Here is a 21,808-nt window from a genome sequence, read left to right on the forward strand (position 1 = left end):
TGCCCTGTCCCCTTGTGCCACCCCTGGGATGGGTCTGGGGGTCCCCATCCATGGCACTGCCCTGTCCCCTTGTGCCACCCCTGGGATGGGTCTGGGGGTCCCCATCCATGGCACTGCCCTGTCCCCTTGTGCCACCCCTGGGATGGGTCTGGGGGTCCCCATCCATGGCACTGCCCTGTCCCCTTGTGCCACCCCTGGGATGGGTCTGGGGGTCCCCATCCATGGCACTGCCCTGTCCCCTTGTGCCACCCCTGGGATGGGTGTGGGGGCACCCCAGGGTCCCTGTGAAGGCGGGCACCCTCTAACCCCCTGTGCCACCCAGGGATGCGTCTGGTGACTCTCTATCCACCCCCAACCCCCCTTACCACCCCAGTCCCCCTTTCCCCCTTGGCACCGCCGTGACCCCGGCCCGTGCCGCCCCGCAGGTGCCGCCATGGCGTCGCTGCGCATCCGGCAGTACCAGGAGCGGGACTTCGAGGCCGTGCGGGCGCTGTTCGCCCGCGGCATCCTGGAGCACTCGCCGGCCGCCTTCCGCCACGCGCTGCGGGCGGCGCGGGTGCGCCTGGCGCTGCTGGCCGTCTTCGTGGCGGCGCGGGCGGCCGCCGGCTCCTGGCTGCTGGGGCTGGGCGCGCTGGCGCTGGCGCTGGCGCTGCTCTGGGTGCTGCTGCGCTCCATCGGCACCGAGTACGTGCGCCAGGCGCTGGGCACCGACCTGTGCGACGTGCCGGGCACCTACCTGCGCTCGCCCGACCGCCGCTTCTGGGTGGCCGAGGAGGACGGCGCCGTGGCGGGCATGGTGGCGGCGATGCCCGCGGGCCGCGGCGAGCTGGAGCTGAAGAGGATGTCGGTGAGCCGCGAGCACCGGGGCCGCGGGCTGGCGCCGGCGCTGTGCCGCGAGGTGCTGGCGTTCGCCCGCGCCCGCGGGTACGGCGCCGTGGTGCTCTCCACCTCCGTGGTGCAGGTGGCGGCGCAGCGGCTCTACGAGGAGCAGGGCTTCCGCAGGGTGGGCACCTCGTACCCCTCGCTGCTGGGCACCCTGCTCAACTTCCAGATCTTTCACTACCGCTGTGATTTGGGGCATGGCGATAAGTAGGGCGCTGGCAGGGGTGGAGGGTGCGGTGTGGCAGCGCCGACCTGGCACTGCCAGCCCGGGGATGTGAGGCGTCGCCGCGGCGCTGCTGTGGTGCCCAAACCCCGGCAGCGCCGCTGCCCGTGAAGCCTGGCACCGCTCCGGCACCCCAAACCCGGCCCCGGGATGTGACCCCAGCGCCCCGACCCCAACCCTGGCACAGCCGCAGCGGCACAGCGCCACAGTCCCAGGACATGGAGCAGCACCTTGGCACCCCAGCCTGGCGCTGCCTTGGCACGGTGACACCAGGACGTGTGGCACTGCCTTGGCACCCCAGCTGATGATGCCCTGGCAGGGTGACACCAGGACTTGTGGCACCGCCTCGACACGGTAACACCAGGACATGTGGCATCGCCTTGACACGGTGACACCAGGACGTGTGGCACTGCCTTGACACGGTGACACCAGGACATGTGGCACCACCTCGGCACGGTGACACCAGGACTTGTGGCACCGCCTCGACACGGTGACACCAGGACGTGTGGCACTGCCTTGCCACCCCGGCTGATGATGCCCTGGCAGGGTGACACCAGGACATGTGGCACCACTTTGGCACGGTGACACCAGGATGTGTGGTACTGCCTTGGCACCCCGGCTGATGCTGCCCTGGCAGGGTGACACCAGGACGTGTGGCACCACTTTGGCACAGTGACACCAGGATGTGTGGCACCACTTTGGCACAGTGACACCAGGACATGTGGCATCACCTCAGCACGGTGACACCAGGCCGTGTGGCACCGCCTTGGCACCCCAGCCCCGGTACTGCTGCCGCAGCACTCCAACCCTGGCACGCGAAGCGCTGCCATGGCACCCCCATCCCCTGGCACGGGGGGCACCCCCCTGGCTCTTCCTTGGTTTCCAGCAGCAGGAAATAAAGAGAGAGCTGTGGGAACAGTGCGTGTGCCAAGGGACACCGCGGGGCATGGGGACATCCCCGGGGGCACAGCGGGCACTGAGCGAGACGGGACAGCTTGAGGGACACCTCTGGGGGACAGGGGACATCGTGGGGAACTGGGAACACACTGGGGGACGACAGAACTTTTGGGGGAGAGGGCAAATTTTTGGGGACAGGCGACACTGCGGGGGACAAGGCCTGTGCCCTCACCCAAGATGGCGGCGGTTCCCCTTCTCGTTGCCCTCACCCAAGATGGCGGCGGTTCCCCTTCTCGTTGCCCTCACCCAAGATGGCGGCGGTTCCCTTTTCTCGGCGCCCTCACCCAAGATGGCGGCGGTTCCCTTTTATCGTTGCCCTCACCCAAGATGGCGGCGGTTCCCCGTTCACCTGCCCGTCCCCTCACCCAAGATGGCGGCGCCCAGCCCGGCATCACGGCGCGACGCGCGGGGCGTGGCGCGGTGAGGGAAGCGCCGGGACGGCCGGGTCCCGGTCCCGGTCCCGCTCCTGATCCCGATCCCGGTGCCGGTCCCGGTGCCGGTTCCCCTCGGCCCATCCCCGTGCCCCCGTCCCGGCGGCGCCATGGATTGTTACACGGCCAACTGGAACCCGCTGGGCGAGGAGACCTTCTACCGGTGAGGGGCGGCGGCAGCGGCAGCGGCCCGTGGGTGCTCGGGGGTCCCGGGGCGGTTCGGGGGTCCCGGGGGTGCTCGGGGGTCCCGGGGGCTCTCGTGGTGCCCGTGGATTTGGGGCTGGCTGCTCGGGGGTCCCGGGGATGGCTGAGGGGGCTTAGGGTGGTCCTGGGGTGGGCTGGGAGGAGGGTCCTGAGGGCTGCTGGGGGGTCCTGAGGTGGCCCCGGCTCCTCGGGGGGTTTTGGGGAGCCCTGGGGGTCTGGGGGGTTCCTGGGGTGTCCGTGGATCTCAGGGCTCCGGGGGTCTGGGGGGTGTCCCAGGGCTGGTTTGGGGTGGGCATCGAGTGTGGCTCTGCCAGACCTGGACCTGCTGCAGGTCTGTACGTCCATCATCTGTCCATCTGTCCATCCATCCATCATCCATCATCCATCCATCCATCCATCATCCATCATCCATCCATCCATCATCCATCCATCCATCATCCATCCATCATCCATCCATCCATCATCCATCCATCCATCCATCATCCATCATCCATCCATCCATCCATCATCCATCCATCCATCCATCCATCCATCATCCATCCATCCATCCATCCATCCATCATCCATCCATCATCCATACATCCATCCATCCATCCATCCATCCATCATCCATCATCCATCCATCCATCCATCATCCATCCATCATCCATCCATCCATCATCCATCATCCATCCATCATCCATCCATCCATCCATCCATCCATCCATCCATCCATCCATCATCCATCCATCCATCCATCATCCATCCATCCATCCATCATCCATCCATCCATCCATCATCCATTCATCATCCATCATCCATCCATCATCCATCCATCCATCATCCATCCATCATCCATCCATCCATCCATCCATCCATCATCCATCCATCATCCATCCATCCATCATCCATCCATTCATCATCCATTCATCATCCATCATCCATCCATCATCCATCCATCCATCATCCATCATCCCTCCTCCATCTCTCCGTGTCCCACAGGAAGCTGGAACTCTACTCCATGGAGTGGGGGCTGCGGGAGGACCTGCGGGACTGCGTGGTGGCCGCTGCCCCGTACGGGGGTCCCATAGGTGGGTGCAGCCCCCCGAGCCCCCGTCCCCGGGCCGGGCCTGTGCCACCCACGGCTCAGGGACTGTCCTCTCCTTGTCCCAGCTCTGCTGAGGAATTCCCGGCGGGACAAGACCCCCGGCGCCCGCCCGCTCCTGGAGATCTACTCGGCCTCGGGGCTGCTCCTGGCCAGTGTCCCGGTGAGCCGGGGGGACGGAGACCCCGGGGTTGGGGGACAGGGGGCCTGGCATGGAAGGAGAGGATGGGATGGGTTTGGAGCAGGAGAATCCTTTCACTGCTGGTGAAGGATGGAAGGAGAACATGGGATGGAGTTTGGAGCAGAAGGATCCTTCCTCTGATGATGGGGGGTGGAAGGAGAAGATGGGATGGAGTTTGGAGGGTTTGGAGCAGGAGGATCCTTCCTCTCATGATGAGGGATGGAAGGAGAAGATGGGATGGGATTTGGAGCAGGAGAATCCTTTCCCTGCTGGTGAGGGATGGAAGGAGAAGATGGGATGGGATTTGGAGGAGGAGAATCCTTTCCCTGCTGATGAGGGATGGAAGGAGAAGATGGGATGGGATTTGGAGCAGGAGAATCCTTTCCCTGCTGGTGAGGGATGGAAGGAGAAGATGGGATGGAGTTTGGTGGGTTTGGAGCAGAAGAATCCTTGCCCTGTTGCCCAGGGATGGGACAGGAGGATGGGATGAGGACAGGAGCCACAGGAACATTGTCCTCCCCCCCTGCCTGGGCTGAGGGGACATGGGGCAGTGGAGGACAATGCCAGGACAATGCCAGGACTGCAGGGACCTGCAGAGCCAGGGCAGGTGGGGTGTTGGACCTCTGGATGGGGTGTCAGTTCTCTGGATGAGGTGCTAGACCTCTAGATGAGGTGTTGGACGTCCAGGTGAGGTGTTGGACCTCCAGGTGAGGTGTTGGACCTCTGGATGAGGTATTGAACCTCCAGTTATTGTTTTGGACCTCCAGTTGGGGTGTTGGACCTCCAGTTGGGGTGTTGGACCTCTGGATTATGTGTTGGACCTCTGGATGAGGTGTCAATTCTCTGGGTGAGGTTTTGGACTTTTGGATGAGGTGTTGGACCTCTGGATGAGGTGTTGGACCTCTGATGAGGTGTTGGACTTCTGATGAGGTGTTGGACTTCTGATGAGGTGTCCAAGCTCTGGATGAGGTTTTGGACTTTTGGATGAGGTGCTGGACCTCCAGGTGAGGTATCCAAGCTGTGGATGAGGTTTTGGACTTTCGGATGAGGTGCTGGACCTCCAGGTGAGGTATCCAAGCTCTGGATGAGGTTTTGGACTTTTGGATGAGGTGCTGGACCTCCAGGTGAGGTTTCCAAGCTCTGGATGAGGTTTTGGACTTTTGGATGAGGTGCTGGACCTCCAGGTGAGGTATCCAAGCTCTGGATGAGGTTTTGGACTTTCGGATGAGGTGCTGGACCTCCAGGTGAGGTATCCAAGCTGTGGATGAGGTTTTGGACTTTCGGATGAGGTGCTGGACCTCCAGGTGAGGTATCCAAGCTCTGGATGAGGTTTTGGACTTTTGGATGAGGTGCTGGACCTCCAGGTGAGGTGTCCAAGCTGTGGACAAGCTGTCAGACGCGGGCCACCCCAGGGGTGTCCCTGGAGGTCCGTCCCTGGCCCGGGGCTGACCCTTCCCGTGCCATGGGCAGTGGAAGAGCGGCAGCCTGGTGCACCTGGGCTGGACGGCGGGCGAGGACCTGCTGTGCATCCAGGAGGACGGGACCGTGCTGGTCTACAACATCTTCTGCGAGTTCCAGAGGCACTTCAGCATGGGCAACGTGAGGGAACGGGATTGGGATGGGATTGGGATGGGATTGGGGTGGGATTGGGATGGGATTGGGATGGGATTGGGGTGGGATTGGGGTGGGATTGGAACGGGATTTGGGATGGGATTGGGATGGGATTGGGATGGGATTTGGGATGGGATTAGGATGGGAGTTGGGATGGGATTTGGGACGGGATTTGGACGGGACTAGGGTGGGATTGGGATGGGATTTGGGATGGGATTGGGAATGGGAATGGGATTGGGATGGGATTGGGATGGGATTGGGATGGGATTGGGATGGGATTTGGGATGGGATTGGGATGGGATGGGATTGGGATGGGATTGGGATGGGATTGGGATGGGATTGGGATGGGATTGGGATGGGATTGGGACAGGATTGGGATGGGATTTGGATGGGATGGGATTGGGATGGGATTGGGATGGGATTGGGATGGGATGGGATTGGGATGGGATTGGGATGGGATTGGGATGGGATTGGGATGGGGTAGGTGGGAAGGGACCTCACAGCCCATCCCACCCCAACCCTGGGCAGGGACACCTTCCACCATCCCAGCCTGGCCTTGGGCACTCGCAGGGATCCAGGAGCAGCCACAGCTCGCTGCCTGCCCCGGTGTCCCCGGTGTCCCCGTTGTGTCCCCGGTGTCCCTGGTGTTCCCGGTGTCCCCGGTGTCCCCGGTGTCCCTGGTGTTCCCGGTGTCCCAAGTGTCCCCATTGTGTCCCCAGTATCCCCAGTATCCCCAATGTCCCCAGTATCCCCAATGTCCCCAGTGTTCCCGGTGTCCCCAGTGTTCCCAGTGTCTCCATTGTCCCTGTTGTCCCCGGTGTCCCTGGTGTCCCTGGTATCTCCAGTGTCCCCAGTGTCCCCAATGTCCCCAGTATCTCCAATGTCCCCAGTGTCCCTGGTGTCCCTGGTGTCCCCAGTGTCCCCATTGTCCCTGGTGTCCCCATTGTCCCCGTTGTCCCCATTGTCCCCAGTGTCCCCGGTGTCCCCAGTATCCCCGGTGTCCCCAGTATCCCCAGTGTCCCCAGTGTCCCCGTTGTCCCCAGTGTCCCCGGTGTCCCCAGTGTCCCCGGTGTCCCCAGTATCCCCGGTGTCCCCAGTGTCCCCATTGTCCCCGTTGTCCCCGTTGTCCCCATTGTCCCCGGTGTCCCCGGTGTCCCCAGTATCCCCAGTATCCCCGTTGTCCCCAGTATCCCCGGTGTCCCCGGTGTCCCCAGTGTCCCCTGGCCGCCGTGTCCCGCAGGAGGTGCTGCAGAACCGGGTGCTGGAGGCGCAGGTTTTCCACACGGAGTTCGGCACGGGCGTGGCCATCCTGACGGGAGCGCTGCGCTTCTCCCTCGCCACCAACATCGAGGACCTCAAGCTGCGCCGCCTGCCCGAGGTCCCTGGTGGGTGTCCCCGTGTCCCCTTCTGTCCCCTCCGTGCTCCCTGTTCCCCTTCCGTATCTCTGTCCCCACCATCCTCTTGTCCTTCTTTCTGTGTCACTCTGTCCCCAATCCCCACTGTCCCCCTTGCCCACGTGCCCCTCCGTCTGTCCCCACTGTCCACCCCGTTGTCCCGTGTGTCCCCTCCTTGTCCCACCACCCCTCGGTGCCCTCTGTCCCCAGTCCCCCTCTGTCTGTCCCCTCTGTCCCTCCCTGTCCCCTCCGTTCCCCCTGTCCCCCCGTGTCCCGGGGGTGTCACGCTGTCCCCGCAGGGCTGCAGAAGCCCCCGCCGTGCTGGGCCGTGCTGGCCCAGGACAGGGTGACCATGGTGCTGCTGGCCATGGGACAGGAGCTCTTCCTGCTGGACAACACCTCCTGCTCCGTGCTGGTGAGGCCATCTGGGACGGGGCGGCGCTGTCCCCGCTGTCCCCAGTGTCCCCTGGGGTGTCCCCAGCTCCTTCCCCTGTCCCCTGGGGTGTCCCCAGCTCCTTCCCCTGTCCCCTGGGATGCTCCCAAGTCCTTCCCCTGTCCCCTGGGGTGTCCCCAGCTCCATCCCCTGTCCCCTGGGATGTCCCCAGCTCCTTCCCCTGTCCCCTGGGATGTCCCCAGCTCCATCCCCTGTCCCCTGGGATGTCCCCAGCTCCTTCCCCTGTCCCCTGGGATGTCCCCAGCTCCTTCCCCTGTCCCCTGGGGTGTCCCCAGCTCCATCCCCTGTCCCCTGGGATGTCCCCAGCTCCTTCCCCTGTCCCCTGGGGTGTCCCCAGCTCCATCCCCTGTCCCCTGGGATGTCCCCAGCTCCTTCCCCTGTCCCCTGGGATGTCCCCAGCTCCTTCCCCTGTCCCCTGGGGTGTCCCCAGCTCCATCCCCTGTCCCCTGGGATGTCCCCAGCTCCTTCCCCTGTCCCTTGGGATGTCCCCAGCTCCTTCCCCTGTCCCCTGGGATGCTCCCAAGTCCTTCCCCTGTCCCCTGGGGTGTCCCCATCTCCTTCCCCATCCCATGGGATGCTCCCAGCCCCTTCCCCTCCACTCTCCCAGGCACCAACATGGAAAAGATCCAAGGGCTGAGCGGGTGGGAGGGGACTCCCTGTCCTGCCCACCCCACTTGGGGGTCACTCCGTGGTCCCCATCAATGTCCCCCCATCCTGACCACGTCACTTGGGGTCACTCTAAGGTCCCAGTCAGTGACCTCCTGTCCTGACCACCCCACTTGGGGGTCACTCCGAGGTCCCCATTGATGTCCCCCCTGTCCTGATTATGTCACTTGAGGATGAGGTTCCCATTGGTTTCCCCCCCATCCTGACCGTGTCACTCGGGGGTCACTCCGCTGTCCCCATTGATGTCCCCCCTGTCCTGACTGAGTCACTCGAGTGTCACTCCAAGGTCCCCATCAGTGTCCCCGTGTCCTGACCGTGTCACTCGGGGTCACTCTGAGGTCCCAATGGTGACCCCCCTGTCCTGCCCACCCCTCTTGAAGGTCACTCTGAGGTCCCCATCAGTGTCCCCCTGTCCCAACCATGTCACTTGGGGGTCACTCCGCTGTCCCCCTCGCTGTCCCCATCGCTGTCCCCCTGTCCTGGCAGACGCCCCCCGGGCTGAGCCCCTCGGCGGGGCCGTTCCTGCGCCTGGCCGTGTCCTTCACCCACCGGCACCTCGCCCTCTTCTCCGACTCCGGCACCGTCTGGATGGGAACGGCCTCGCTCAAGGTCAGCTGCCCCAAATCCCAAAAACCCCAAAAACCTCCCCTCCATCACTGGCCTACCCCAAAAACCCCAAAAACCTCCCCACATTCTCAATTCCCACACCCCCAATTCCCACATTCCCAATTCCCACATCCCCATTTCCCCACATTCCAAATTCCCCACATTCCCAGTTCCCACATTCCCAATTCCCACATCCCCATTTCCCCACATTCCCAGTTCCTACATTCCCAATTCCCACATCCCCATTTCCCCACATTCCAAATTCCCCACATTCCCAGTTCCCACATTCCCATTTCCCACACCCCCAATTCCCACATTCCCAATTCCCACATTCCCAATTCCCACATCCCCGTTTCCCCACATTCCAAATTCCCCACATTCCCAGTTCCCACATTCCCAATTCCCACCCAGGTGTGTCCCTGACCCTCTCCTCTCCTCTCCCACAGGAGAAGTTCTGTGAGTTCAACACCGGCGTCCGCTCCCCGCCCAGGCAGATGGTTTGGTGAGCTGGGTGTCCCTGTCCCATTCCCTGTCCCATCCCTGTCCCATCCCCATCTCCATCCCCATCCCTGTCCCATCTCCATCCCCATCTCCATCCCCGTCCCCATCCCTGTCCCATCCCCGTCCCTGTCCCCATCCCCATCCCCGTCTCCATCCCCATCCTGTCCCATCCCAATCCCCATCCCTGTCCCATCCCCATCCCCATCCCGTCCCATCCCCATCCCATCCCCGTCCCTGTCCCATCCCCATCCCTGTCCCCATCTCCATCCCCATCTCCATCCCCATCTCCATCTCCATCCCCATCCTGTCCCATCCCCATCCCCGTCCCCATCCCCATCCCTGTCCCATCCCCATCCCTCTCCCATCCCCATCCCCATCCCTGTCCCTGTCCCCATCCCAATCCCCATCCCTGTCCCATCTCCATCCCCATCTCCATCCCCGTCTCCATCCCCATCCCCATCCCTGTCCCCCTCACCCCATCCCCATGTCCCTATCCCCATCCCTGTCCCATCCCCGTCCCTGTCCCATCCCTGTCCCATCCCTGTCCCATCCCCGTCTCCATCCCCATCCCGTCCCTGTCCCTGCCCCATCCTCATCCCTGTCCCATCCCTGTCCCATCCCTGTCCCATCCCCATCCTTGTCCCCGTCCCTGTCCCATCCCCATCCCCATCCCCATCCCCATCCCCATCCTGTCCCATTCCCATCTCCATCCCCATCCTGTCCCCGCCCCGCCCCGTCCCTGCCCCTGCCCCCGGCTCCGTGGCACCCTCGGGTGTCCCCCCGGGGCCGGGGGCTGAGCCGGGCTCCCGCAGGTGCACGCGGCCCCGCAGCCGGCAGCGAGCCGTGGTGCTGGCCTGGGAGCGGCAGCTGATGGTGGTGGGCCACGCCTCGGAGAGCATCCGGTATCCTTTGGGGACAGGGGACACGCCGCGGCTGCTGCCACCCCCTCTGGCACCCACGCGGGGCCTCTGCTCTCCCACGGGATGTTCCCAGCCCCACAGGGACTCCCAGGTCCTTCTCTGTCCTGGGGGATGTTCTCAAGTCCTTTCCCCATCCCATGGGATGTTCCCAACCCCACAGTGGCTCCCAGGTCCTTCTCTTGTCCCATGGGATGTTCCTGCATCATTTTCCGTCCCATGGGATGTTCCCAAGTCCTTTCCCCATCCCATGGGACGTTCCCAACGCCACAATGGTTCCCAGGTCCTTCTCTTGTCCCATGGGATGTTCCCAAGTCCTTTCCCCATCCCATGGGCGTTCCCAACGCCACAGTGGTTCCCAGGCCCTTTCCTCATCTCATGGGATGTTCCCAACCCCACAGTGGCTCCCAGGTCCTTCTCTGTGCCATGGGATGTTCCTGCATCATTTTCTGTCCTGGGGGATGTTCTCAAGTCCTTTCCCCATCCCATGGGACGTTCCCAACCCCACAGTGGTTCCCAGGCCCTTTCCTCATCCCATGGGATGTTCCCAGGTCCTTTTTTCTCCTATGGGATGCTCCCAGGTCCTTTCCCTGTCCCAGGGGATGCTCCCAGCCCCACTCTGGATTCCAGATCCCTCCTGGGATGTTCCCATGTCCTTCCCTTGTCCCATGGGATGCTCCCAGCCCCACTCTGGATTCCAGATCCCTCCTGGGATGTTCCCATGTCCTTCCCTTGTCCCATGGGATGCTCCCAGGCCCTTTCCCCATCCCAAGGGATGTTCCCAGGCCCTTCCCCATCCCAAGGGATGTTCCCAGGTCCTTCCCCATCCCAAGGGATGTTCCCAGGTCCTTCCCCAATCCCATGGGATGCTCCCAGGCCCTTTCCCCATCCCAAGGGATGTTCCCAGGTCCTTCCCCAATCCCATGGGATGCTCCCAGGCCCTTTCCCCATCCCAAGGGATGTTCCCAGGTCCTTCCCCAATCCCATGGGATGCTCCCAGGCCCTTTCCCCATCCCATGGGATGCTCCCAGGCCCTTTCCCCATCCCATGGGATCTTTCTAGGCCCTTTCCCCATCCCAAGGGATGCTCCCAGGCCCTTTCCCCATCCCAAGGGATGCTCCCAGGCCCTTTCCCCATCCCATGGGATGCTCCCAGGCCCTTTCCCCATCCCAAGGGATGTTTCCAGGCCCTTTCCCCATCCCATGGGACACTCCCAGTCCCCCCCCATCCCGCAGCATTCCCGTGGCTCGGCGCTGTCCCGGCAGCTCCCAGCTTTTCCCCGGAGCCGTGTCCGTGCCCGGCCCTTAGCAGGAGCCCAGCTTTGTCCTGGATGAGGATTCCTTCCTGGTGCCCGAGCTGGACGGGGTCCGGATCCTCTCCCGCAGCTCCCACGAGTTCCTGCACGAGATCCCGGGTGAGCTCCTGCCCTCCTGGGACCTGGGAGCCTGGCGCTGGAATTCCCACAGGAATCCTGGGGGTGCTCCATCCCTGGGAATGTCCAAGGGCAGGTTGGACATTGAGGCTTGGAGCAGCCTGGGATGGTGGGAGGTGTCTCTGGTGGGGGCACCTGGATGGGATTTAAGGTCCCTTCCCACCCAAACCATTCCAGGATTCTGGAGCCAGGCTGGGAGAGCTGGGAATGTTCCCCTGGAGAAGGGAAAATCCAGGGAATGCTCAGAGTGCCTGGAGGGGCTCCAGGAGAGCTGGAGAGGGACTGGGGACAAGGGACAGAGGGACAGGAGCCAGGGAATGGCTCCCACTGGGAAAGGGGAGCTTGGGCTGGGATCTTGGCCAGGAATTCCTGGCTGGGATTCATCTGGAATTCCCGGATTTGCTGTGGCTGCCCTGGATCCCTGGCAGTGCCCAAGGCCAGGTTGGACGGACTTGGATCCATCTGGGATGGTGGGAACTGTTCCTGTCTGTGGATGGGGTAGAACCGTTGGGATTTAAGGTCCCTTCCCACCCAACCCATTCCACAATCCCAGTGCTGGCAGGGGGATCATGGAAGGAGACCATGGAAGCTGCAGGGAGCTGCCAGGTCCTGGCAGTGGGATCATGGAAGGAGAGCGTGGAAGCTGTAGGGAACTTCCAGGTCCTGGCAGTGGGATCATGGAAGCTGGCAGGTCCTGGCTGGGATCACAGAAGCTGCCAGGTCCTGGCAGTGGGATGGTGGAAGGAGATCGTGGAAGCTGCAGGGAGCTGCCAGGTCCTGGCAGTGGGATGATGGAAGGAGATCATGGAAGCTGCAGGGAGCTGCCAGGTCCTGGCAGTGGCTCAGGTGCCACCCCCAGGCTGGAGCAGCCCCCAATCCGTGCTGTCCCGTCCCTGCAGAGGCCAGCCAGGAGATTTTCCGCATCGCCTCCATGGCTCCGGGCGCGCTGCTGCTGGAGGCGCAGAAGGAGTACGAGGTGAGCCCCCTTCCCGGAGAGCCCTGCCCGGCTGGGATCCCAGGAATTCCCAGGCATTCCCAGGCTTTCCCCATTCCCCTTTTCCTGCAGAAGGAGAGCCAGAAAGCCGACGAGTACCTGCGGGAGATCCGGGAGCAGCAGCTGCTCCCCGAGGCCGTGGGCCAGTGCATCGAGGCCGCGGGCTACGAGCACGAGCCCGACACGCAGAAATCACTGCTGAGGGTGAGCAGCAGCAGCAGGGGGAGGAGGAGCATGAAGCTGAAGGATTTTCCCTGATTCTCTGATCCCACAGGCAGCTTCATTTGGGAAGTGTTTCCTGGATAAATTCCCCCCGGAGGGGTTCGTGCGGATGTGCCAGGACCTGCGGGTCCTCAACGCCGTCCGGGACTACCAGATCGGGATCCCGCTCACCTTCACGCAGTATCCTCCAGCCCGCAGTGGGGTCGGGGCGTTCCCGGGGCTCCTGTGATCCCAAATGTGCCTTGACTGTCCCTGCAGGTACAAGCAGCTCACCATCGAGGTGCTGCTGGACAGGTGAGAGCCCCACGGCTCCCCCGGGAGCATCCCCGGCCTTCCCGTGGCTCCCAAATTCTCCGTGCCACGGTCCCTGTGCCGATATCCTCATCCCGTGTTGCGTATCCCAAAATCCCCATCCTGCATTCCTCGTCCTAAGGTTCCCACCCCACATTCCCAATCCCACATCCCCCATCCCAAATTCCCCATCCCGCAATCCCTGTCCCACATTCCCCCTCCATGTCCCTCCTGATGTCCCTGTCCCCACAGTGTCCCCTGTCCCCCTGTGTCCCCTGTGCCTCCTGTGTCCCTTTTTCCCCTGATCCCTCCATGTCCCCTGACCCCTCTATGTCCCCGGTGAAGTGCCTGTCCCCCCCATGTCCTTGTCCCCCTGTGTCCTCTGTCCCCCTGTGTCCCGTGTCCTCCTGTGTCCCCTTTTCCCCTGACCCCTCCATGCCCCCCTGATGTCCCTGTCCCCCTGGTGTCCCCTGTCCCTCCATATCCCCCTGACCCTTCTCTGTCCCCCTGATGTCCCTGTCCCCCTGACCCCTCCATGTCCCCACTGATGTCCCTGTCACCCCAATGTCCCTGTCACCCTGACATCCCTGTCCCCCCTGATGTCCCTGTCCCCCCACATGTCCCTGTCCCCCCTGATGTCCCTGTCCCACCCTGATGTCCCTGTCCCCCCCAATGTCCCTGTCCCCCCCGACATCCCTGTCCCCTCAGTGCCCCTGTCCCCCTGATGTCCCTGTCCCCCCCGATGTTCCTGTCCCCCCCAACCCCCCATGCCCCCCCAATGTCCCTGTCCCCCCCCGATGTCCCTGTCCCCCTGACGTCCCTGTCCCCCCCAGTGTCCCTGTACCCCCTGACGTCCCTGTCCCCTCTGACCACTCCATGCTCCCCCGATGTCCCTGTCCCCGCTGACGTCCCTGTCCCCCGACATCCCTGTCCCCTCGATGTCCCTGTCCCCCTGTGTCCCTTTTCCCCCCCATATCCCCCTGACCCCTCCATGCCCCCCTGATGTCCCTGTCCCCCCGATGTCCCTGTCCCCCCAATGTCCCTGTCCCCCCGATGTCCCTGTCCCCCTGACGTCCCCGCCCCGTGTCCCCAGGCTGGTCCTGCGCCGCCTGTACCCTCTGGCCATCCGCATCAGCGAGTTCCTGCGGCTGCCGGAGATGCAGGGCGTCAGCCGCATCCTGGCGCACTGGGCCTGCTACAAGGTGAGGGGACACCCCGGGGACACCCCCTGTGCCACCTCGGGGACACCTGGGGGACGCTCCTCGCCGTCCCCGCAGGTGCAGCAGAAGGACAAGTCGGACGAGGAGGTGGCCCAGGCCATCAACCAGAAGCTGGGGGACGCGGCGGGCATCTCCTACTCGGACATCGCCACGCGCGCCTACGACTGCGGCCGCGCCGAGCTGGCCATCAAGGTGGGCTGGTGGCCCGGGGGAGGGGACGCCGGGTGGCACTGCCACCCCCGGGTGACGCCGCCGTCCCCCCTGGGGCAGCTGCTGGAGTACGAGCCCCGCAGCGGGGAGCAGGTGCCGCTGCTGCTGAAGATGAAGCGGAGCAAGCTGGCCCTGGGCAAGGCCATCGAGAGCGGGGACACCGACCTGGGTGAGGGGACAGCGGCGGCCTGCGGGGGGGTTGGGGGTTTGGGGGAGGTTTTTGGGGCTCTGGGGGAGCCTTTTGGGGTCTGGGGGAGCCTTTTGGGGCCATTTTGGGGGTTGGGAGAGCACCTTGGGAATGTTTTGGGGTCTGGGGGAGCCTTCTGGGGCTATTTTGCGGTCTGGGGGAGCCTTCTGGGACTGTTTTGGGGGTTGGTCCCTGTCCCCATGTCCCTGTCCCCATGTCCCCATGTCCCTGTCCCCATCCCCATGTCCCTGTCCCTGTCCCCATGTCCCCATGTCCCTGTCCCCATGTCCCTGTCCACATCCCCATGTCCCTGTCCCCATGTCCCCAACCCTGTCCCCATCCCCGTCCCCATCCCCATGTCCCCATCCCCGTCCCTGTCCCCATGTCCCCATGTCCCTGTCCCTGTCCCCATGTCCCCATCCCTGTCCCCATGTCCCCATCCCTGTCCCCATGTCCCTGTCCCTGTCCCCAGTGTACACCGTCGTGCTCCACCTCAAGAACGAGCTCAACCGCGGCTCCTTCTTCATGACCCTGCAGAACCAGCCCGTGGCACTGAGCCTGTACCGCCAGGTGAGGGACCCTAAAAACCTCCAAAACCCCCCAAAATCCCCCCAAAACCCCCTGTGACCCCAAAACCCCAAAAACTCCCCAAAAACCCCTGAGAGCACAGCCTGTACCGCCAGGTGAGGGACCCCAAAACCCCAAAAACCCCCTGTGACCCAAAAACCCCAAAAACCCCTGAGAGCACAGCCTGTACCCCAGGTGAGGGACCCTAAAAATCCCCCAAAAACCCCCAAAATCCCCCCAAAACCCCAAAAACCCCTGAGAGCACAGCCTGTACCGACAGGTGAGGGACCTAAAAACCCCCCAGTGACCCCAAAACCCCAAAAAACCCTGAGTGACCCCAAAAACCCTTGAGTAACCCCAAAAACCCCTGAGTGACCCCAAAAACCCCTATGTGACCCCAAAAATGCCTGACACCACAGTCTGTACCACCAAGTGAGGGTTAGAGAACCCAAAGATGTCCCCCTGACCCCATGGGTGTGCCCTTGACCCCAAAGGCATCCCCAAAACCCCAAAGGTGTCCCTTGACCCCGTGGGTGTCCCCTTGACCCCAAAGATATCCCCAAAACCCTAAAGGTGTCCCCTTGACCCCAAAGATGTCCCCTGACCTCGTGGGTGTCCCCAAAACCCCAAAGATGTCCCCAAAACCCCAAAGGTGTCCCCTTGACCCCAAAGTTGTCCCTTGACCCCAAAGGCATCCCCAAAACCCCAAAGGTGTCCCCTTGACCCCATGAGTGTCCCCTTGACCCCAAATGTGTCCCTTGACCCCAAAGATGTCCCCAAAACCCCAAAGGTGTCCCTTGACCCCAAAGATGTCCCCAAAACCCCAAAGGTGTCCCCCTGACCCCAAACGTCCCGTCCCCGCAGTTCTGCCGGCACCAGGAGCGGGAGACGCTGAAGGATTTGTACAACCAGGACGACAACCACCAGGAGCTGGGCAACCTGCACGTGCTGGGGGGCTACAGCCAGAGGGTCAGTGGGTTTGGGGTCTGGGATTTGGGATTTGGGGTTTGGGATGGGGGAATTGTGGGGTGTGGGGTTTAGGGAGGTTTTGGGGGTGTTCAGGGGGTTTTGGGGGGCCTCAGGGGGTCACCAGGAGCTGGGCAACCTGCACGTGCTGGGGGGCTACAGCCAGAGAGTCAGCGGGGTTGGGATTTGGGATTTGGGGTTTGGGATGGGGGAATTGTGGGGTTTGGGTGTGGGAATGTGGGGTTTGGGGAGGTTTTGGGGGTGCTCAGGGGGTCTTGGGGGGCTTTTGGGGGCGCTCAGGGTCACCAGGAGCTGGGCAACCTGCACGTGCTGGGGGGCTACAGCCAGAGGGTCAGAGGGTTTGGGGTCTGGGGTCTGGGATTTGGGGTTTGGGATTGGGGGAATTATGGGGTTTGGGATGGGGAAACTGTGGGATTTTGGATAGGGAATGAGAGATCTGGGTTTGGGAATGTAGGGTTTTGGGTTTTTGGAGGGGCTCAGGGTCACCAGGAGCTGGGCAACCTGCACGTGCTGGGGGACTACAGCCAGAGGGTCAGCGGGGTTGGGATTTGGGGTTTGGGATTTGGGGTTTGGGATGGGGGAATTGTGGGGTGTGGGGTTTAGGGAGGTTTTGGGGGTGCTCAGGGGGTTTTGGGGGGCCTCAGGGGGTCACCAGGAGCTGGGCAACCTGCACGTGCTGGGGGGCTACAGCCAGAGGGTCAGCGGGGTTGGGGTTTGGGGTCTGGGATTTGGGGTTTGGGATTGGGGGAATTGTGGGGTTTGGGATGGGGAATTGTGGGATTTGGGGGGGTTTTGGGGGGGTTTTGGAGGGGCTCAGGGTCACCAGGAGCCGGGCAACCTGCACGTGCTGGGGGGCTACAGCCAGAGGGTCAGAGGGTTTGGGGTCTGGGATTGGGATTTGGGATGGGGGGAATTGTGGGGTTTGGGTGTGGGAATGTGGGATGTGGGGGGGTTTTGGGGGTGCTCAGGGGGTTTTGGGGGTGCTCAGGGGGTCACCAGGAGCTGGGCAACCTGCACGTGCTGGGGGGCTACAGCCAGAGGGTCAGCGGGTTTGGGATTTGGGATTAGGGGAATTGTGGGGTTTGGGATGGAGGGAATTGCCCCTCTGTCCGTGCCGTATCTCCATGTCCGTGCCGTGTCCCTGTGCCATGTCCCCATGTCCCTGTGTACGTGCTGTGTCTATGTCCCCGTGTCCCTGTGTCCCCATGTCCCCGTGTCCATGCCGTGTCCCCATGTCCCTGTGATATCCCCATGTCCCCACGGTGTCCCCGTGTCCCCATGGTGTCCCCGTGTCCCCATGGTGTCCCCGTGTCCCCATGTCCGTGCCATGTCCCCATGTCCCCATGTCCCCATGATGTCCCCATATCCCCGTGTCCCCGTGTCCCCACGATGTCCCCGTGTCCGTGCCATGTCCCCATGTCCCCGTGTCCCCACGATGTCCCCGTGTCCCCACGATGTCCCCATGTCCCCGTGTCCCCATGATGTCCCCGTGTCCCCACGATGTCCCCATGTCCCCGTGTCCCCATGATGTCCCCGTGTCCCCACGATGTCCCCATGTCCCCGTGTCCCCACGATGTCCCCATGTCCCCACGATGTCCCCGTGTCCCCGTGCCCCCAGCGGATCGAGGGCCGCGTGGCCGCCCTGCAGAGCGCCCTGGATGAGTTCTACAAGGCCAAGAACGACTTCGCTGCCAAGGTGACAGTGCCCAGGGGACACCAGGGACAAGGTCACAACGCTGGCTGTCCAGGGGCATGGCTGGCATGGGGACACTGAGGCTGGCACGGGGACATCGAGGATGGGGCGGGGCTGGGACCCAGGGCTGGGACAGGGACCCCAAAGCTGGGACAGGGACCCCAAAGCTGGGACAGGGACCCCAAAACTGGGATGGAGACCCTGGGACAGGGACACTGGGACTGGGACAGGGACATCAAGGCTGGGACAGGGACACTGGAACTGGGACAGGGACCCCAAAGGTGGGACAGGGACCCCAAAACTGGGATGGAGACCCTGGGACTGGGACAGGGACCCTGGGACTGGGACACTGGAACTGGGACAGGGACACTGGGACTGGGACACTGGGAGTGGGACAGGGACCCCAAAGCTGGGCTGGAGACCCTGGGACAGAGACAGGGACATCGAGGCTGAGACAGGGACCGGGGCTGGGACAGGGACACTGGAACTGGGCCAGGGACACGGAGGCTGGGCCAGGGCAGGGCTGGGGACACTGAGGCTGAGACAGGGACACTGGGACAGGGACACTGGGACAGGGACACTGAGGCTGAGACAGGGACATCAAGGCTGGGACAGGGACTCTGGGGCTGGCCCAGGGACATGGAGGCCGGGCCAGGGACTTTGAGGCTGGGACAGGGACACTGGGACTGGGACAGGGACCCCAAGGCTGGGACAGGGACCCTGAGGCTGAATAGGGGAAGGGGACCTTAGGTCTGGGATGGGGACATTGAGGCTGGGACAGCCACCACAAGGCTGGGACAGGGACATTGGGGCTGGGATAGGGACTCTGGGGCTGGGACAGGGACCCCAAAGCTGGGATAGAGACCCTGGGACAGGGACCCTGGGACTGGGACAGGGACCCCAAAACTGGAACAGGGACCCCAAAACTGGGATGGAGATCCTGGGGCTGGGACAAGGACCCACAGGTTGGGACAGGGACATTGGGGCTGGGACAGGGATCCAGGGCTGGGACAGGGACTCTGGGGCTGGGACAGGGACCCCAAAGCTGGGACAGGGACCCTGTGGCTGGACTGGGGACACTGAGGCTGAGACAGGGACATCGAGGCTGGGCCAGGGACTTCAGGGCTGGGAGAAGGACTCTGGGGCTGGACCAGGGACACGGTGGCCAGGCCAGGGCGGGGCTGGGGGGACACCGAGGCTGTGCCAGCCACCCCGGATCTGTCCCCGCCGTGTCCCCAGGCCACGGAGGAGCAGATCAAGCTGCTGCGGCTGCAGCGGCACCTGCAGGAGGAGCTGGACAAGCCCTACCTGGACCTGTCCCTGCACGACACCGTGGCCACGCTGATCCTGGACGGGCACCACAAGCGCGCCGAGCAGCTCTACCGGGACTTCAGGATCCCCGACAAGAGGTGGGGACGGGCTCCGGGGGGGCACGGGGGGCTCCAGGGGCAGCCCCGACCCCCCGTGCCCCCCATGCCGTGCCCAGGTACTGGTGGCTGAAGATCAACGCCCTGGCCACCCGCGGGGACTGGGAGGAGATGGAGAAGTTCTCCAAGAGCAAGAAGTCGCCCATTGGGTACCTGGTGAGGGTTGGGCTGTGTTGGTCAACCCCTCGTTGTCCTCCCGGCATCTTCCTCCCCTTCCTCCCAATCCCACTTGTCCCATCCTCTTCCTCCCCTTCCTCCCAATCCCACTTCTCCCATCCTCTTCCTCCCCATTCCATCTCTCCCATCCTCTTCCTCCCCTCTCCAGCCCCTCCCCCTGCCCTTCCCCACCTCTCCCTGCCCTTCCCCACCTCTCCCATTGTCTTCCTCCCCTCCCTGCCCTCTCATCGTCTTCCTCCCAATCCCAGTTCTCCCATCCTCTTCCTCCCAGTCCCACTTCTCCCATCCTCTTCCTCCCCTCCCTGCCCTTCCTGTCCTTTTCTTCCTGTCTCCAACCCTCCCCTCCTCGTCCTCCTTCTCCAGCCCTGCCATCCTTGCCTTCCCATCCTCTTCCTCCCCTTTCCACCTCCACCATCCTCTTCCTCCTGTCTCCCACTCTCTCTTCCTCTTCCTCCCTCTCCATCTCTCCATCCTCTTCCTCCCCTCCCTGCCCTCTCATCCCCTTCCTCCCAATCCCACCCTTCCATCCTCTTCCTCCCCATTCCATCTCTCCCATCCTCTTCCTCCCCTCTCCAGCCCCTCCCCCTGCCCTTCCCCACCTCTCCCTGCCCTCCCTCACCTCTCCGTGCCCTTCCCTCCCCAGCCCTTCGTGGAGGTGGCCGTGAAGCACCACAACCGCTACGAGGCCAAGAAATACACGCCCCGCGTGGGGCCCGAGCAGCGCGTCAGGGCCCTCGTGCTCGTGGGGTGCGTGGGGGACACCCGGGGGACACCCAGGGGTGGGGGGACATCCTCGGGGTGGGGGGGACACCCAGGGGATGTCCAGGGGGTGGGGGGACACCCAGAGACACCCTCGGGGTGGGGGGGACACCCAGGGGACACCCTTGGAGTGGGGGGGACACCCATGGGACACCGTCGGGGTTTGGGGACACCCAGGAGACACCCTCGGGGTGTGGGGACACCCATGGGACACCGTCGGGGTGTGGGGACACCCAGGGGACACCCTTGGAGTGGGCGGGACACCCAGGGGACAGTCTCGGGGCGGTGGGACAGCACCGAGCAGCCATGTCACCTTGCTGTCCCCTCGCTGTCCCTGTCCCTCACTGTCCCTGTCCCTGCTGTCCCTGTACCCCTCCCCGGGCTGTCCCCTCTGTCACTGTCCCTGTCCCCGCTGTCCCTGTCCCCGCTGTCCCTCCCTGTCCCTCCCTGTCCCCTCCCTGTCCTCGCTGTCCCTGTCCCTGCTGTCCCCTCTGTCACTGTCCTGTCCCCGCTGTCCCCGCTGTCCCCGCTGTCCCTGTCCTGTCCCCGCTGTCCCTCCCTGTCCCCGCTGTCCGCTCTGTCCCTGTCCCTGCTGTCGCTGTCCCCGCTGTCCCCTCTGTCCCTGTCGCTGTCCCCTCTGTCCCCGCTGTCCCCTCTGTCCCCTCTGCCCCCGCTGTCCCCGCTGTCCCTCTGTCCCCTCTGTCCCCGCTGTCCCTGTCACTGTCCCCTCTGTCCCCGCTGTCCCCTCTGTCCCCGCTGTCCCGCTGTCCCCGCGCAGGGAGCTGGAGCAGGCTGCGGAGGCGGCTCTGGAGCGGCGCAGCGAGGCCGAGCTGGGGCTGGTGCTGGCGCGCTGCGAGCCCGGCCCGGGCGGTGACGGCCTGGCCGAGCGGCTGGGCCGGGCCCGCGCCCAGCTGCTGAGGAAGTGACCGGGACAGCGACAGCGGGGACAGGGAGGGGTGGCACTGTCCTCTGGGGAGGCACTGTCCGCTGGGGACAGCCCTGGGGACAGCCCTGGGGTGGCACTGTCCTCTGGGGACAGCCCTGGGGTGGCACTGTCCGCTGGGGACAGCCCTGGGGACAGCCACAGGGACACCTGCAGTGTCATTGTCCTATGGGGACAGCCCCGGGACAGCCCCGGGGTGGCACTGTCCTCTGGGGACAGCCCTGGGGACAGCCCCGGGGACACCTGCAGTGTCATTGTCCCCTGGGGACAGCCCTGGGGACAGCCCCAGGGTGGCACTGTCCTCTGGGGACAGCCCTGGGGACAGCCCTGGGGTGGCACTGTCCTCTGGGGAGGCACTGTCCGCTGGGGACAGCCCTGGGGACAGCCACAGGGACACCTGCAGTGTCATTGTCCTATGGGGACAGCCCCGGGACAGCCCCGGGGTGGCACTGTCCTCTGGGGACAGCCCTGGGGACAGCCCCGGGGACACCTGCAGTGTCATTGTCCCCTGGGGACAGCCCTGGGGACAGCCCCAGGGTGGCACTGTCCTCTGGGGACAGCCCTGGGGACAGCCCTGGGGTGGCACTG

General features: G+C 64.0%; 2 protein-coding genes across 2 annotated transcripts; both read left to right on the forward strand.

Annotated features, from left to right (window-relative positions):
* The first annotated feature begins 427 nt into the window (after positions 1 to 427).
* On the forward strand, positions 428 to 2,026 carry NAT8 (N-acetyltransferase 8 (putative)). Its single transcript, XM_021529022.2, has one exon. It carries the CDS (start codon positions 434 to 436, stop codon positions 1,091 to 1,093), a length of 660 nt encoding a protein of 219 aa, XP_021384697.2. The 5' UTR covers positions 428 to 433; the 3' UTR covers positions 1,094 to 2,026.
* Positions 2,027 to 2,542: 516 nt separating this feature from the next.
* On the forward strand, positions 2,543 to 21,246 carry VPS16 (VPS16 core subunit of CORVET and HOPS complexes). Its single transcript, XM_077782673.1, has 24 exons — positions 2,543 to 2,656; positions 3,679 to 3,767; positions 3,850 to 3,944; positions 5,433 to 5,561; positions 6,814 to 6,958; positions 7,267 to 7,382; positions 8,574 to 8,696; positions 9,140 to 9,195; positions 10,007 to 10,096; positions 11,431 to 11,525; positions 12,443 to 12,519; positions 12,610 to 12,741; positions 12,812 to 12,939; positions 13,018 to 13,053; positions 14,144 to 14,252; positions 14,328 to 14,462; positions 14,541 to 14,649; positions 15,140 to 15,237; positions 16,099 to 16,203; positions 17,840 to 17,917; positions 19,154 to 19,323; positions 19,401 to 19,497; positions 20,162 to 20,265; positions 21,056 to 21,246. The coding sequence occupies exons 1-24, from the start codon at positions 2,604 to 2,606 to the stop codon at positions 21,201 to 21,203; spliced, it is 2,517 nt and encodes an 838-aa protein (XP_077638799.1). The 5' UTR covers positions 2,543 to 2,603; the 3' UTR covers positions 21,204 to 21,246.
* The last annotated feature ends 562 nt before the right edge of the window (positions 21,247 to 21,808 follow it).

Source organism: Lonchura striata, chromosome 4 (assembly GCF_046129695.1).
Source record: "Lonchura striata isolate bLonStr1 chromosome 4, bLonStr1.mat, whole genome shotgun sequence".
Classification (NCBI taxonomy): domain Eukaryota; kingdom Metazoa; phylum Chordata; class Aves; order Passeriformes; family Estrildidae; genus Lonchura; species Lonchura striata.

What these genes read in the sequence shown, in the direction of transcription:
- NAT8 (XM_021529022.2), top strand. Translation starts at nt 434, where the DNA reads ATGGCGTCGCTGCGCATCCGGCAGTACCAGGAGCGGGACTTCGAGGCC.
- VPS16 (XM_077782673.1), top strand. Translation starts at nt 2,604, where the DNA reads ATGGATTGTTACACGGCCAACTGGAACCCGCTGGGCGAGGAGACCTTC. An exon ending in TGCTCCTGGCCAGTGTCCCG is followed by an intron (nt 3,945 to 5,432) that starts GTGAGCCGGGGG and finishes TGCCATGGGCAG; the next exon opens with TGGAAGAGCGGCAGCCTGGT. An exon ending in AGAACGACTTCGCTGCCAAG is followed by an intron (nt 17,918 to 19,153) that starts GTGACAGTGCCC and finishes CCGTGTCCCCAG; the next exon opens with GCCACGGAGGAGCAGATCAA.